We start from the raw sequence: 14,882 nt of genomic DNA, 5'->3' as shown, positions 1-14,882 counted from the left end.
TGTCAGGTTACCTGGGTGGGGGACCAGGTAGCCTGGCACATCAACAGAAAAGGAGTTTGATGGCTGTGTGGTTGGCTCTGAAGGCTTTCGAGCCCAAAGTCAGAAGATCGGTAGTGCAGGTCAACGCGGTGGACACACTACAGCTCTGGCATACATCAGAAACAGGGGGGACGCATTCCTTCTACCCTGTACGAGACAGCAAGAGACCTTCTTCTGTGGGCAGAAGAAAGAGGAATCAAGTTCTTCATCCAGGTTCGTGCAGGGAGAAAGGAATGTAAGAGCAGATCTCCTCAGCAGGAAAGATCAGGTCCTTCCCACAGAGTGGACCCTTCATCTGGATGTATGCCAGAGCCTGTGGAGTTATGGGGCAGGCTACACATAGACCTCTTTGCCACGTCAAAGAACAAGAGGCTGATCCTTACTGCTCTCCGATATCAGATCCAGAGGCAGTAGCAATAGATGCTCTTCTTCTAGACTGGAACGGACTCGACGTCTACGCGTTTCCCCCTTCAAGATCCTGGGCTAACCATCAAGAAGTTCGTAGAGTCCGATTCAAACGAGAATGACCTTAATCGCTCCCTTTTGGCCGGCCCCAAGAATGGTTCACAGAGGTACTGGAATGGTTGGTGGACCTTCCAAGATCGCTCCCGCTAAGGAGCGATCTACTCAGACAACCCCACTTCGACAGGTACCACAAAAATCTCCTCGCTCTCAGTCTGACTGGTTCAGACTGTCCAAAGTTTGGTCAGAGCGAAAGGCTTTTCAGCAACAGCTGCTAAAGCAATCGCAAGAGCGAGGAGACCTTCCACCTTGCGTGTATACCAGTCAAAGTGGGATGTCTTCAGACGTTGGTGCAAGAGGAAGAACATTTCCTCTCCAGTACCTCTGTGACCCAAATTGCGGATTTCCTTATTTTCCTCAAAGAAGAATGTCATCTGGTTGTGTCACTATTAAGGGATACCGCAGTATGTTGGCGGCGGTATTTCGGCATAGAGGCTTAAATATATCCGATGATAAGGACCTGCATGATCTTATAGATCATTTGAAACCATTAAGCGTCCTCATGTGAGTACCGAACTGGAATCTAGACGTAGTCCTACAATTCCTTGGATCGTCTAGATTCGAACCTCCTGGCTTAGCCTCTTTCAAGGATTTGACGAAAGAAGGCTATCTTCCGGTTTGGCCCTAGCTACAGCTAAGAGAGTGAGTGAGCTCCAAGCTATTGAGGGCAATGTAGGGTTTAAGGAAGATTCTATGGTGTGTTCATTTCTTCCAAGTTTCCTGGCAAAGAATGAAAACCCATCACGCCCTTGGCCCAGGAGCTTTGGAGTTCGTAGTTTATCTTTTCTAGTAGGGGAAGAGCCTGAAAGAACTCTTTGCCCTATGAGAATTATGAAGTATTTCCTTAAGAGGAAGGAACAACTTAAGGCTAATCAAGATGTGCTTTGGTGCTCCGTAAAGGACCCCACTACGGCCCATGTCGAAGAATGCTCTTTCTTTTTTCTGAGAAGCCTTATTACAGAGGCACATGTTGCCTGTAAGGAAGATCATTTTAGACTACTGAAAGTGAAAGCTCACGAGGTGAGAGCCATCGCAACTTCGCTTGCATTCAGAAAAAATATGTCTGTGCGGAACTTGATGAGGCGACTTTTTGGAGATGCCAATCGGTTTTCGCAAACCACTACCTACGTGATGTAAAAATCACATATGATAAATGCTTCGCCTTGGGGTCCTTTCGTATCGGCGGATTCGTGCTGGGGCAGGGAGCTGAAACTTATCCTGTGTAAATTTTTTATATGTTACCCTATATTTTATATTGTTGTTTTTGGTTGTCTGAAAGAGGTTGCAGGAGGCACCTCTTTTTGTCGTAATATTAACCCTTTGTATTTGTTAGGTGTCCTGGTGGGTTTTGGCTCCTTGCAGAGGTAGTGGTAAGGATCTGTTAGGTAAGCGGACAAGGTCCCTCTAACAGCATCCGACTTGGATTCTACCACAATAGGGGATCACATATCCCAGTGGTAGATCCGAGAGTCTTTCAGCATCAGGTCACGTCCTAGCTGTAGCTCTCCAGGCAATGCAGACTCAGAGATAGTATCTATGAAGTCTTCATCCTGAAAAGGTGAGAACCAAGGTTTTTATATCCTACAACATTAGTTGTTTCCCGTCTTACCTGTATTATTGAGCTGTCTCTTACCCTCCACCAAGGGTGCCAATCAGCTAAGTATATATCTGTCAGGGAAGTTCATGTACAAAAATGATATTGTTAAACTACAATAAAGTTTTGTACATACTTACCTGCATATATACGATTAATGCCCACCCAGCCTCCCTCAGGAGACGGTGGAAGAGAAAAAATCTGACAAGCTTACGGGAGTGTTCGTACATCCGCCACCCCAGCGGCGGTAAGGTAGACCACCTGACCTACCTGTCGCGTGTGCCGCGAGATTTGAAATTCTGTCGGGAACGTCGGAGACTATAGCTAAGTATATATCTGCCAGGTAAGTATGTACAAAACTTTATTGTAGTTTAACAATATCATTTTCCTGCTTTCTGCAGTAGAATATAGGCAGAGTGGAGATGAGCTTACAATTGTTGTAGTGAGTACTTGAACAACTTTACAGCAAGCACTCTACTGCGTTACTTCCCCTCATCACAATGCCATTTTAAATAAATCCGTTACTTTCCATTGCAAGCTAATGACAAAAGGATATAGCGATGCGTCCAATCGGCGTAAGAGGGTTAACAAACTATATTTATACAATAATACTATATTTTTATACAGTGCCATTAATCATAAACTACAGTTTCCTGCTTTCTGCAGTAGAATATAGGCAGAGTGGAGATGAGCTTGCAATTGTTGTAGTGAGTACTTGAACAACTTTACAGCAGGCATTCTACTGCGTTATTTCCCCTCATCACAATGCCATTTAAATAAATCGGTTAATTTCCATTGCAAGCTAATGACAAAAGGATATAGCGCATTTTATGTTAAATTACACTTGACAGTTTAAATTATCAAAATATACAGCAGACCCAGAGAGTGTTGCAATTGTCCACTAAAGCAAACAGAAGGCATCCACAACTGGAAAATGGTGACATTCCGTGATCTATGTAAAATGAAGGTGATAAGGTTTTATAAGTCTCTGTGAAAATTCTATACTGAGGAAATACAGGGCAAATAACTAACCAAACATGAAGTTTTTATGTTGCTCCAACTATTCATTATGATCAAAATATTCATTACCATTGTTAAGCAAAGGTAATCTATGCCAAGCAGTTTTGTTGTAGTAAGATGAAAGGTTACATGCAGACAAGGTCAGTATTCCAACTGTTTTAAGAAACAAAAGATCAGAAGCATTGGTGCACTGCTGATCAGCATAACAAGAGTAGAGGGAGCCATATAAACAGGTCAAAGCTTTTTAAAGGAACAATTTTGGTCTAATTGCTTGAATTGAACTAACACATATATGGTTTCCAAAATCATATTCCCCCCCTTAAGTGTTCACAAAATGTTTTTGTTTTAACGAAATGAATTTACTTTCAGGGTGATGATGAGGAATTGGATCTGTGTTGAGCACCAGCAGATGATGGAAGTAGGTGTCCTACGTAGTTGCAGCTGGAGATATACCCTGCAGTAGTAAAGAGGAGAGAGAAATCTGCATAAGGTTGTGTGTTGTAGAGCCTACCTGGTTGGAGTGAGCTCATTGCTTGCACTTAGAACTGCCCGCATGGCAGGATACCATAAATCAAGAAGGCCTGTTTCCAAGCCCATTAGCTTGGCTGCTGCCTAGGAATGTTACCACAGCACCTCTTGATACATTGGATTTGGTTGTACCAGCCTTTTCTGATATCTGCATTAAAAAAGCTTTGATGCAGTAGTGCTAAATATGTTTTTATTAGCATTACTCCTCTGATTTTTAATGTTGAGCAGTAAGATGTCAAGTATTTTTTGCTATAGCATGGCCTGCAGCAGTGTTCCAGGATTGGTGAAAGAAATTAAATGCAAAAAAGAAAATCTGGACATTGTAAGGGGATAATTTGATCATTCAAGCATAGCTATATTGATTGAATAATAGTGATGTTTAGTCTTTTTGTATATTTATGTTGTTTATAGTTTTAATTATTCATTAAGCACAGGTACAGATGATAACACCCAGGAGGTTTTAAAAAATACTTATTTTATAGTATTCATTGCACCAGGAGCCATAATTATGTAGATAGGCTGGGTAGGATGTCTTCTGTAATTCTTGTTGAAGCCTTTGTTATATACTAATGCCAAAGTTGAATAGTACAGTAATTACTTGATTTTTTATTTTTTCCATTAAGAAAGTAAACTTTCCCAACGATAAACATTGTTGAAAGAACATTCTTGATTGTACTGAAAAGAAGAGTATAATTGAAATTATTCCATTAGTTCTAGAAAAATCTTTTATTTGTGACTTTATTTTTTCAAGGTGATAAGACATTGGGTGTTATTTGTGTCCTTTTGGATACTGCTATTTTGTAATTATTGTTATTGTTTTCTCAATATTTATATTAATAGAGTTGTTATGTGTAATTTCAATATTTAATGATATGCTCAGAGGCTATGGTGAAGGTACTAGATTTTCCAATTGATTTGCAGATAGTAGTGTAAAAAGATAGATCATTACTTTGGTAGGCATGAAATTGGTTAATATATAACCTGGACCACTACATCACTGTGCCACCTTTGGTAGCTTTGTGCATACACTTCATGTTGACATTTGAAGAGTGAATGTAATGGCTGTATAATGTGCAAAATATATAGACAAAAACTGACAGTTTTCGCTTGAAAGATTTTATGTGGAAAGGTGATATAAATTTTAGTTTAGTTTTTTATATCACTTGTTTTGTTTTGAAGTTTTGAACTATTTAGTATCTTAAATAGTAGTAATAAAAATTCTTGCTCATTTTGGCACAATAATATTTTCATTACAAGATGTACCTTCATCAGTGTTAGTTTTGATATTTTAGCAGATATTGTACATTGGGATGGAAACTTTCTACATGAAATTCTCCAATTTAGATTTAACTAGTATTTAAATTGATTGAATATTTTCTTCTAGGCATGATGAATGAAGGGTATATGTAATCTAGAGAATAAATCTGGAATATGGCAAACCAAGAGAAATGTCAATTAAAAATCAGTTAATAGTGGCATTAACCTGTTTAATTCATGTGATTTTTTAATTACACATACAAATGATTCGAAATTATTGGTTGAAATTTTTACCATTCTTTGAGTGTTGGTGCAAGTTAATAAAATGTGGCTATATGAAAAATAGTTACATGTGTTATTTTATATTTTTGTTTGAAATGTGATCTAGATTACCAGTTGGCACAGTGCTGTATTGTGTAAAAGGGGTATTGAAGTTATACTAAAAATAGAACAATTTCTTTTAAACATGTTTTTGAAAAGATCATTACTAGAGTTAAAATTGGGAACAACCAATTCTCACAGCATCACAGTATGTATATTGCCTATGAGCATTTGTAATGCAAAATCATTGAGGTTGTATGTTCTTTGATTTGGCAAGAAAACTACCTGCATTGAAGGAATCTTATTCGAATCATTTATCACTTCTCCAAATGTTATTCAAAAGTTTTTTCTGAAAAAAATGCTAGTAAACTATTAACTCTTTTATGTCTGGAAGGCCATACCTGTCATATTAGTATAACCCTTAACAGTCTCCCCTTAGTGCATGAAAAAGGCATATCTGTTCCTACAGACTTACAAACCTAGGTTGCTGAAACTTTGTAACTAGTTAATAGGTGGAGATGGTGGGTGGAGTTGGGTAGTACCTCTCTCATTCATTAACTTTCACACTGGCTTGTCCTCTGGCCACAGTAGTATACAGACATGCTGTGTCTTGGATGAGTATTTGCTCATTGTTCTTTGTGCGTCTTTTGCTCCATTTATTGTCGCCTTGGCAAATTACCCTCATACCAATTGTGTGCTGCCTGCAGAGGAAAACAATGTACTAGGGCTTCTCCTTGCAGAAAATATGCTGCTTGGGATTTGCCCTGATTGGTTAGGTTTGGGAATAGAGGAAGAAGTATTGGAGGCATTTGCCAGCTATGAAAAACTTCTTCAAATGCTTTAAGTTCCTTGATTCCTCTATCTCCCATTATTCTTCTACCTCCTTTGTATCTGCGAGTGGTACCCTTTCGTAGGAGAATTGCATTAGACCTTTTAAACCTGATCTTCAGGTGGTGATTGTTCTAACTCTAACAGAGCTGTTAGTGTCACAGCACTAACTTGTGTAGACTTCAAGGCTGCTTCTGCCTCATCTTAGCATGAACTTCTGGGCTCACACTAGGATGAATCTGTGCAATCTTTGTTTTGTCCAACCATGGTCAGGTGGTTGGAAAAGATAAATTTTCTCCTTGTCTCTCCAAGGAGCTGCATAGAGAAGGGGTCTTGGGGTCTTGCAACTCTCTTGCTTGTCTACGGATCAAGTTCATCATCATCATGGGGTCGGGTGGTTCTCTGTTAACATGGACTCATCAGTTTGTCAGCTGACAAATAACTTTCCTGTGGTTAGACTATGTCATGGGGACGTGTTGTTCTCCACTGCAGAAGCTACTGCCGTGAAGTCAATGTCTATGATGTCTCTTCAGACAGTATCGTGACTTAACCTTCGGTTGAATGCACTAAAGGAATTTGCTGAGTCAGAAATCTCATCTTGAAGCAAAAGGTATTGTTTCAGTAGTTGTTGGTGTCAAAGGTAGGAACCTGACCTTCACAGAGGGAGACTTCATGCTTTGATAGATTTGAAGGATGTGTACTTGCAAGTACCCATTCACTAGAGCTCTTGGAAACAACTCTGCTTGTTTGTGATGGAACTCTACCAGTTGAGATGTTATGCTTAAGTCTGGCTAAGCCTCTTCAGGTGCTGAACAGGGAGTTCACCTTAGACTTGGGTCAACTTGAGGGGTATTTGTTGCTGTACCTGGATGATTGGTTAGTCCTGGCATCTTCAGAGACATGGCTCCTCCACAACAGAGATCACCTTCCCACTTTTTGTCACAAGTTGGGGATTTTGATCAACTGGAAGATATCTAATCTCATTCCTAAGCAGCAGACAAAGTACCTAGGCAAATTCATGGATTACGCAGGGAAGTAAGTATACCCAGCAGACTCAAATGAGCAAGCTCAGGGAGGTAGTGACGCAGTTCTTGTTCCAATAGGAACAACCAGCTTGGTTTGGGCAGAGAGCCCTAGGTCATCTGTTCTCTCTGGAGAACCTTGTGCCTCACAGGTAGGTATGGTTACCTTGGGTTGCTTTAGTGGCAACTGAAGCAGCTCTGCAGTACCTTCAGGAACCTCTTTCCTGACTCGTTCCTCTGGATTGGGAGATAAAGGAGGATATGGCCTGATTGACAGACGGCAGAAACCTTTTAAAGGGCGTTCCTTTTAACTTATACCTCCATAAATGCTTCAGTTTTCAGATGCATTACAGGGGGCTTACAACTGAGGGGAAACTTTGTTTCAGGTGTGTGGCCATAGGATTCTCTTTTATCTACACATCAATGTTCTGGAGATGAAGGCAGTTTAAGTAGTAGTAATGCAAGCATTTTAAGAGGGGTAGAGATGTTGCTCGGTAGGGTGAGCGAGACAACATGACTGTAGTAGCCAACACCAACAAAAGGGAGAACATTCCTTCAGACTGTCTGTTGGTGTTGCAAACCAGCTATCGAGTTGATGGCCAGATACATTCCAGTAGATGGACTGTTATTGCACATCAACTCATCAGAGCCAGTTTGCAGGGAAAGAAAGGTCTGTTCCTCGAGTGGTTATCCAGCATCTCTTGTCTTGTTCATCCACCTTTGCCATGATAAAGAGGCTATACCTCTCCATTTTGGTGGGTTGCTATACTAAAAGAGAATGTTTAACCCAGAAAAAGAAAAAATGCTGGTTTGGCCAGTTCACACTGTTAATTACTACACATATTTGAAAAGATCCCACTTCCAGTGGCCAGAGTGTAGAAGGCTTTTCAGTAATACATGTTGGCATAATCAGGTGTCTTCTAGGAACACCATTTCTTCCTGGTTCCATGAAGTGATCATATGGGCCTCCCTTGAAGTGAGAGCTCACGCTGTCAAGGGTATAGGTTTGTCCCTAGTTTTCCAGAAGGAACGTTCATTTTTCTGTTAATGAGGGCAGATGTTTAAGCATTGCCAGACTACCTTTACCTCATTCTACCTGAGTGATGTCTCCCGCAAGTCCATACACACCTCCTTGGAACCTATATTGGTTACCAACCAAGTAGTGTAGGCACCCAAGTACCTAAAGCCTGGAGTGAGTCTGTAGGTGTGCATGTGGAATGGCTTTTTTCCCTTTCATTCTTTTCCTTCTTGAAACAGCATCCAGGCCAAAGTACAAGCTGTTGGCAGACATGATACAGGTGAGTACTTTAGATATCCTGCGTTAGTCCTTTTGACTGGGAGGCATCACCAGCATCCTCTCTTTTAGCATGGGGGAGGGGAGACATGGTAGAGTTGAGTCATGAACCCACTACTTCATATTACCCAGAACTAAACTGCCCTCAAACATGAATTCTCTTTCAGATGTCATGCTTCTCCGAAATTGTCTACACAAGTACCCTTTCATATAGCAGGGTACTTGGGCCCTGGGCCCTACTACTCTAGAATGCCAATCATTACACAGACCAGTAAGAAATGACATTAGTCACAACAGCAACCAGGAAAATGGTAATTTTATGGTGGTTCTCAACTGCAGTCAGTTGCGGGGTTTGACCTTCATCCAAAGGAATAAATCTCTCATATACGTAAATGGTAAATGCTTTGAATTTTTGTAGAAAAAAATTTTAAAAGTAACTTGCATTTATCCTATTCACACAAACTAGAACCTTTTATATATTTTAATCCCACTTCAACTTCCCTGCTTAGTCCCTGCAAACAAAGGAAAAGGGAGTGTGACTGTTTGCGAGTGAGGGATACTCCCAACTCGGCCCCCATCTCCATGCACTATTGCCTACCTTGTTAAAAAAATTTTCAACTGTCAATTCCAGCTGTTGCTAAAAGATACTTCTATATAAAAATCCCTGGTTTATATACCTCAGAAAAATACAAATTAAATTTGTATAATTTTGCTATCAGAAACAAGCAAAAAAAAAAACTATATATTAATATTATTAAAACAAACCCTAATGCTTTTATGGTTATAAGTTTCACATTTTAATGAATTTTTATTTTTTATAATTTTATTATCAACAGCACATAGAAAAATTTTGAATGTAAGCACAGTTAATCGGAGTACAATACATTAGCTAGAATTCCCTAAAATGCTATAAAAGTAAGATTAAGTAGTTATTGCACATGTAATTTTTTCCATCCTATATATATTTTATGCACATGTTCTGATAAAAGAAAAGTACTAAGTAAAAGTGTAAGAATTGACATAATTATGAAGATTATGATAACAATGCACTGTTCTCTATCATTTGTGAATTCATTCTTCAGGCCAGCAAGCTTTGTTTGAATGTCTGTGGCCTGTTTATATTACATTATTTTCAAGAGCTGAAGAGTATCTCTGTGGTTATAATATGAGATTCAATTTTCTAAATGGTCCACAATAATACAAAGTGTTAAGAGTCCGTGTTTAATTTTTGAGACTTTACAAAAAGCTTTCAAACGCTTCCCTGGGTTCACCTTCAGTCCAAATGAACAATTAGTTACAACATGTACAGAGGTAAATTCAAAAACGAGTCGTTGAAGATCGTTGACACCGGTCATAAGCTCGTTAATGGGCCAGGTGATGAAGAAAGAGGGCAGTTAACTCCAACTAGGTGATTTTCAGAGGGATTGATAGGGGAGAGGAAATCACCTAATTAGAGTTAACTACCCTCTTTCTTCATCACCTGGCTCATTAACAAGCTAACGACCGGTGTCAACGATCTTCAACAACTCGTTTTTAAATTTACCTCTGTACATGTAACTAATTGTTCATTGAGAGGAAATCACCTAGTTGGAGTTAACTGCCCTCTTTCTTCATCACCTGGCCCATTAACGAGCTAACGACCGGTGTCATCGATCTTCAACAACTTTTTTTTTTAAATTTACCTCTGTACATGTTATAACTAATTGTTCATTTGAACTGAAAATGAACCCAGGGAAGGGTTCGAAAGCTTTTGTAAACTCTTAAAATTATACATAGACTCTTAACACTTGTATTATTGTGGACCCTTTAAAACATTATATATAATCTTGTGATAGAGGTTTTCCCTACTGAGATCCAATCTTATTTGGTAACAAACAATAATGTAAACTATGAAAACTAGTAGTATAAAGTGGTGTATATGTTGCTGTATAAATCCTCAAATTAAAATAAGTTATTTTTTCCTTTTATATTCTAGTAAAACTTAAGACATTGTTCAACATGCATTTAGTTACTGTTTTCCAGGATTTTTTGTCTATACAGGAGTAATATGCCTGTTGTACTCATTTTCAGTCTCTGATTTTGAGTACATGCACTGATACGATGTGAGACCAGAGTTAGTTGGCTGTATATGAAGGCCTGTTCTTGACTTATGAAATAGGATGGTGGGTCAGAGTTGTTGGAAATACTGGCAGGATATATGCAAGACTTGATTGTGATGTCAATTACCTGCTGAGGTAGATATGGAAATGGTAGGTATTTGTTAGTACGAGACTGTGAGGGTGCAGGCAATGATGATAAGCTGTCATAGATTATAGTAGCATATCATTCCTGAAGATTCTTGGCCTTTGGAAGATTTTATGGCCATATCTGGTTTATTATAGATTTAAAATGACGATGACGCTTACATTGAACTTTTAGGTGTTTAATGTTTAAAAAGTCCTTATATCACATCTTAACTTCCACAGAGTGCATTTCTTTCAATGCATCCTTTGTATAGTGTGCATTTATTGTTGATGATTTATGTGCTGACATTGTTATACTGTAAGATGCAAATGATTGTTTATGAACATATTTCTTTCCAAGCAAGGAATGATAATCTTTGTGCTGTGCATCATGTTATTCTTTATTAAACCTCTTTTTTTAATGTGAGATTTCTCATCTTACCATGTAGCTCAGTCAGTGTTTTGTCTGTAGTGCATAATAGGACAGGGAGTGGAATTAAATGAGGGTTTCAGATTTTAGAATGAGTCGCAATCCATTTACTAAAGTTCACAGCTTTTTTTTTAACTATGGGAGGCAGACGTGTGAAACAACATTGTTCGTCTAATATTATTCAGTACTATTATGTACTGTGTAATGCAAATATTTAATTTTTTTTTAGTTCCACATACCAGGAGTACCATTTCCAATAAAAGCCTCGTACGAATGTAAAAAGTGTCATTTAATTTTAAGCTCAAAATTATTTTTTTTTTATATAGGTACTTGTGTACCAGCTGCTCATACAGTACTTAATTTCAGTATAGCACATACATTATGATTAATCTTTAATCTTCACCATTCTCCTCATTTGGTCACAAAAGTTAACGTGAAGCTTGAATGTAGCCATAGTGAAACAACCTAATTACGTAGTTCAATTTACTCTAGTGAAGATCTTTTTTCTAAACCATGAGCCAAGTTGTATCCGTATACTTTAGTATAGCTTCTATTATTTAACTGAGAATCTAATCATTATATCAATGATATAGTGTATATTTGATACAAGTGATGCTTCTGTTTGGATATATTTAAACAAAAAATGAAGAATTTTTGTCCTTTCATGTGGACATTTTAATGGTAATGTTAAGTTAATCACATATTGATCACTGCATATGTGGCTATCAGAGAAGCCATTTAATATTTGACCGCATTTTTTTCGCTAGACTTTCAATGTATGTCAACACTGTCATACATGTTAGAGCATCATTCAGTAAAGACACTACAGAATAGTTTAAATATAATTTTGAGAGAAGATCCCCTAAGTAAGTTGATATTTTCTATTAACAATAAGTTGTTTCTGGCCAGAGTTTTATTACAAGTATAATCATAGTTAAGAAGAAAGTATTTTCACCACTGGAAATTGATGTTTAAAAGTTATTGTAGCACTTGTTCACACAAGGCAGGTTTAGGACATTCCTACTATTGGGAATCCCCAAGAATTGGTGGCATCCTCAGTGTTGTAAGAGTGGCAAAATATCAAACTGAAATAAGAGAAGTTAATTTGAAAAAGATTAAGGTTGTAAAATGTCTTAAAAATATTTATCAGTCAATGTGTTTGTGAAATATGCATGTACAGTCGTCATTACTTTCAGCATTTAGTGGCTTTCAGTGCACCAAGTCCCTATGACGTCGTATTTAAAGGATTATATTACCTTCAACAATATTTAGTGTTAGCAAGAAGTAAACAATAAAGTATTGGAGAGTTTTCACTTCTTCGTGGGTGTGGATTTGGCAGAAATAATTTCTGTTGTCCTTCATATTGATGTCATTTATGCTGACATGATAGTACTACGTATATCTTTTACGTCATATATTTTCTTTTGATCTCGTGATAGAATAAATTTATTAGCAAGGTTCATGAATTTATTTTAACCAAAATTTCATGTTTTTACATCATTATACAATTGCATTTGGGTTGGGACCATTTTTCATAGATTTCATTGACTTAGAATCATTAGCTTAATCTACAGCCACCTCGCATATTGTTAAAATACCATTTCAAGTGATTGCGTTTGTTATTCTTGTGACATAGAAGCATTTTTTCTGCTGTAAACTTTAAATACATACATAAATGAGTAACATCGAAGGTTATAATAAGAACTTATTATTTGGATTTACTTCAGTATGAAAGTGACCTGATTAAAAGTACTTTACATTGTTCCTGTAGAAGGGCATTACTTGTGATTTGTTTTGCTAGTTCTTTAAGTTTCCTCTCTTTTTATATATATTTATCAAAATCTACAAAGCATTGTAATTTTACTTAAGAGCTACAGCTTACTAATATAACCCATGCTTTGTTTGAAATTAATATGCGAGCATTAATGTTATGAGATTAGCTCTGTCCAAATAAAGAGAAGTGTATAGTATTAAGGTTTTATCAAATAAATTATCTGGGTTTTATTGGGTTTTATTAAATATTTAAGCTTTAGTTAACCCTTAGAAAGAGAGTGCAAAAACCATTATTGGCTCCAAACTCTTCCCCATAGGATCTAATTGACTTTGAGCCTTGAGGCAAATGTTTTGTGCCATTGACCGAGTTTGGTAAATTCTAAATATGGGGTTATTACCTGTCTAGTGTTAATCCTTAGATGAATGTCATGAATATGAGGAACTCGACATACCAATGTAATAGTAGACCCCTTCTAAATTGTTTATCCTTAATCAATCTTAATGGACAGCTGAAACAATCCCCATACTATTACCAAAAAAAATTTTATAAGATCTAACTCTGTTTTCATGAATAAACCTTAATGGTCAACCGCATGCATTAAGAATTTTTATTCCTAAAATTGGCTCAGTAACCCCCTTCAAAACTCCTAACAATTAATTTTATCTGATTGTCACAACTGGACCTTAAGTAGTTGTCCTAAACTAAATTAGCTTTGCTTTCTCATCTTGTACTCACTCCATTTTGTACCTCTTTCAGTTTCATGATTGACCTTTCAATTCCAATCCAAATACTACAGTCATTATTGGTTTGATTAGTGTATCCCAGAACATGCAAGAGGTTGAGGTCAGATGGTCTGTCTCTTCACATGTAGAATATTCTCATGATACAAGAGGAACCTGTACACTTCTGTCAAGCATGAGAAATTAGTTTTAGACTGCAAAGTTAATGATTGGCGAAAGCAACCACTTAAACCCAGTCCAGTCTTGCAATATATCAAAGCAACTCATGGCATAAAAATAAACTTTTAAAATTATTTCTACTTTTCCTGAGCATACAAGCCAGAGCCTTTTAAGTTGCCACTTGCATTTGCAGCCAGTCCTACAAGTGATCAATACGAGCTGCAGCCTTGCAGAGGGAAGAAGAATTAGAAAGAGAAGCTAGTCACTTGACCATTCAACCCCAGCTTTATGCCCACCAGATACCGTGGGCAATATGCTTTTCTTTCAAAATGGAGCCCAAGTGACTACACAATCTCTTCAGCAGCCATCACAGATAGGCATCATCCCTCAAGTAGAATGAGGTAAAAGTTGTCCAATGCTTCAGGCACCTGCCTCTTTACCTGTGTTACCAACAAGTTATTCCCTGCTGGTAGGACTGTCTACTTTACCAGAAGAGATTGTAAGTCTATGATTACAGCATGAAACCAGAAAGAAAAGATGTTCCTGAATACCACCTGCTTGTTCTTGCTAGTACTAGCCAAAAGGCACTAACATGCTAGCCTCAAAAGTAAGGTCTCTCTTGAGTAGCATCTTACAGCTCTCACCAGGCATAGAAGCCTCTTGTCAGGCCTACAAACAATGTCCCAGAAAGTGGTAATCGAAAACTAGTATCTCTCATCAGGAACTGGCAAGTATTCCGTTGTCACCACAAACTCATGAATAAATTAGATTTGCAGCTCTCAAAGCGTTGGATGAGGGGGAAGGCTGTATATCTCATCAATATGCTTCATCAAGGCTAAGGGCTTTCATTGAGACAGTCTTAAGAGTGAGATCTCAGTTCAGAGCCTTCTCCAAGGTCCAATATTCATCAGTTGAATTGTTGGCCAAGTTGGTATGCAGTATGTAAGTAGTTAGCAAAAATCTGTTGAATGTTTTGCTGTAATATTAAATGAAGTATTCTTAAGGCCTGTCCACACTAGGAAACATTGTTTGCAAACAGTGTTTCCTGTCCAGACCTCAGTTGTTGACAGGCTGCTTGTCGGTGCAGTAGCCTCTGTATTCTAAGAGAAAGAAGAAGAGATGGGTAAGCAAG

General features: G+C 37.9%; 1 protein-coding gene across 2 annotated transcripts in view; it reads left to right on the top strand.

The window, feature by feature from the left end:
- LOC135212561 (gamma-soluble NSF attachment protein-like) overlaps positions 1–13,079 on the top strand; it is a 265,650-nt gene extending 252,571 nt beyond the window's left edge. For both annotated transcript variants that reach the window (XM_064246104.1, XM_064246105.1), the window contains exon 10: positions 3,545–13,079. In XM_064246104.1, coding sequence (XP_064102174.1) covers positions 3,545–3,574 — 30 coding nt within the window. In that variant the 3' untranslated portion in view covers positions 3,575–13,079. The remainder of the gene's footprint in view (positions 1–3,544) is intronic.
- The last annotated feature ends 1,803 nt before the right edge of the window (positions 13,080–14,882 follow it).

This window comes from Macrobrachium nipponense, chromosome 41 (assembly GCF_015104395.2).
Source record: "Macrobrachium nipponense isolate FS-2020 chromosome 41, ASM1510439v2, whole genome shotgun sequence".
NCBI lineage: Eukaryota > Metazoa > Arthropoda > Malacostraca > Decapoda > Palaemonidae > Macrobrachium > Macrobrachium nipponense.
The sequence above is the reverse complement of the archived record's forward strand: the minus strand, read 5'-3'. Positions and strand labels throughout refer to the sequence as shown.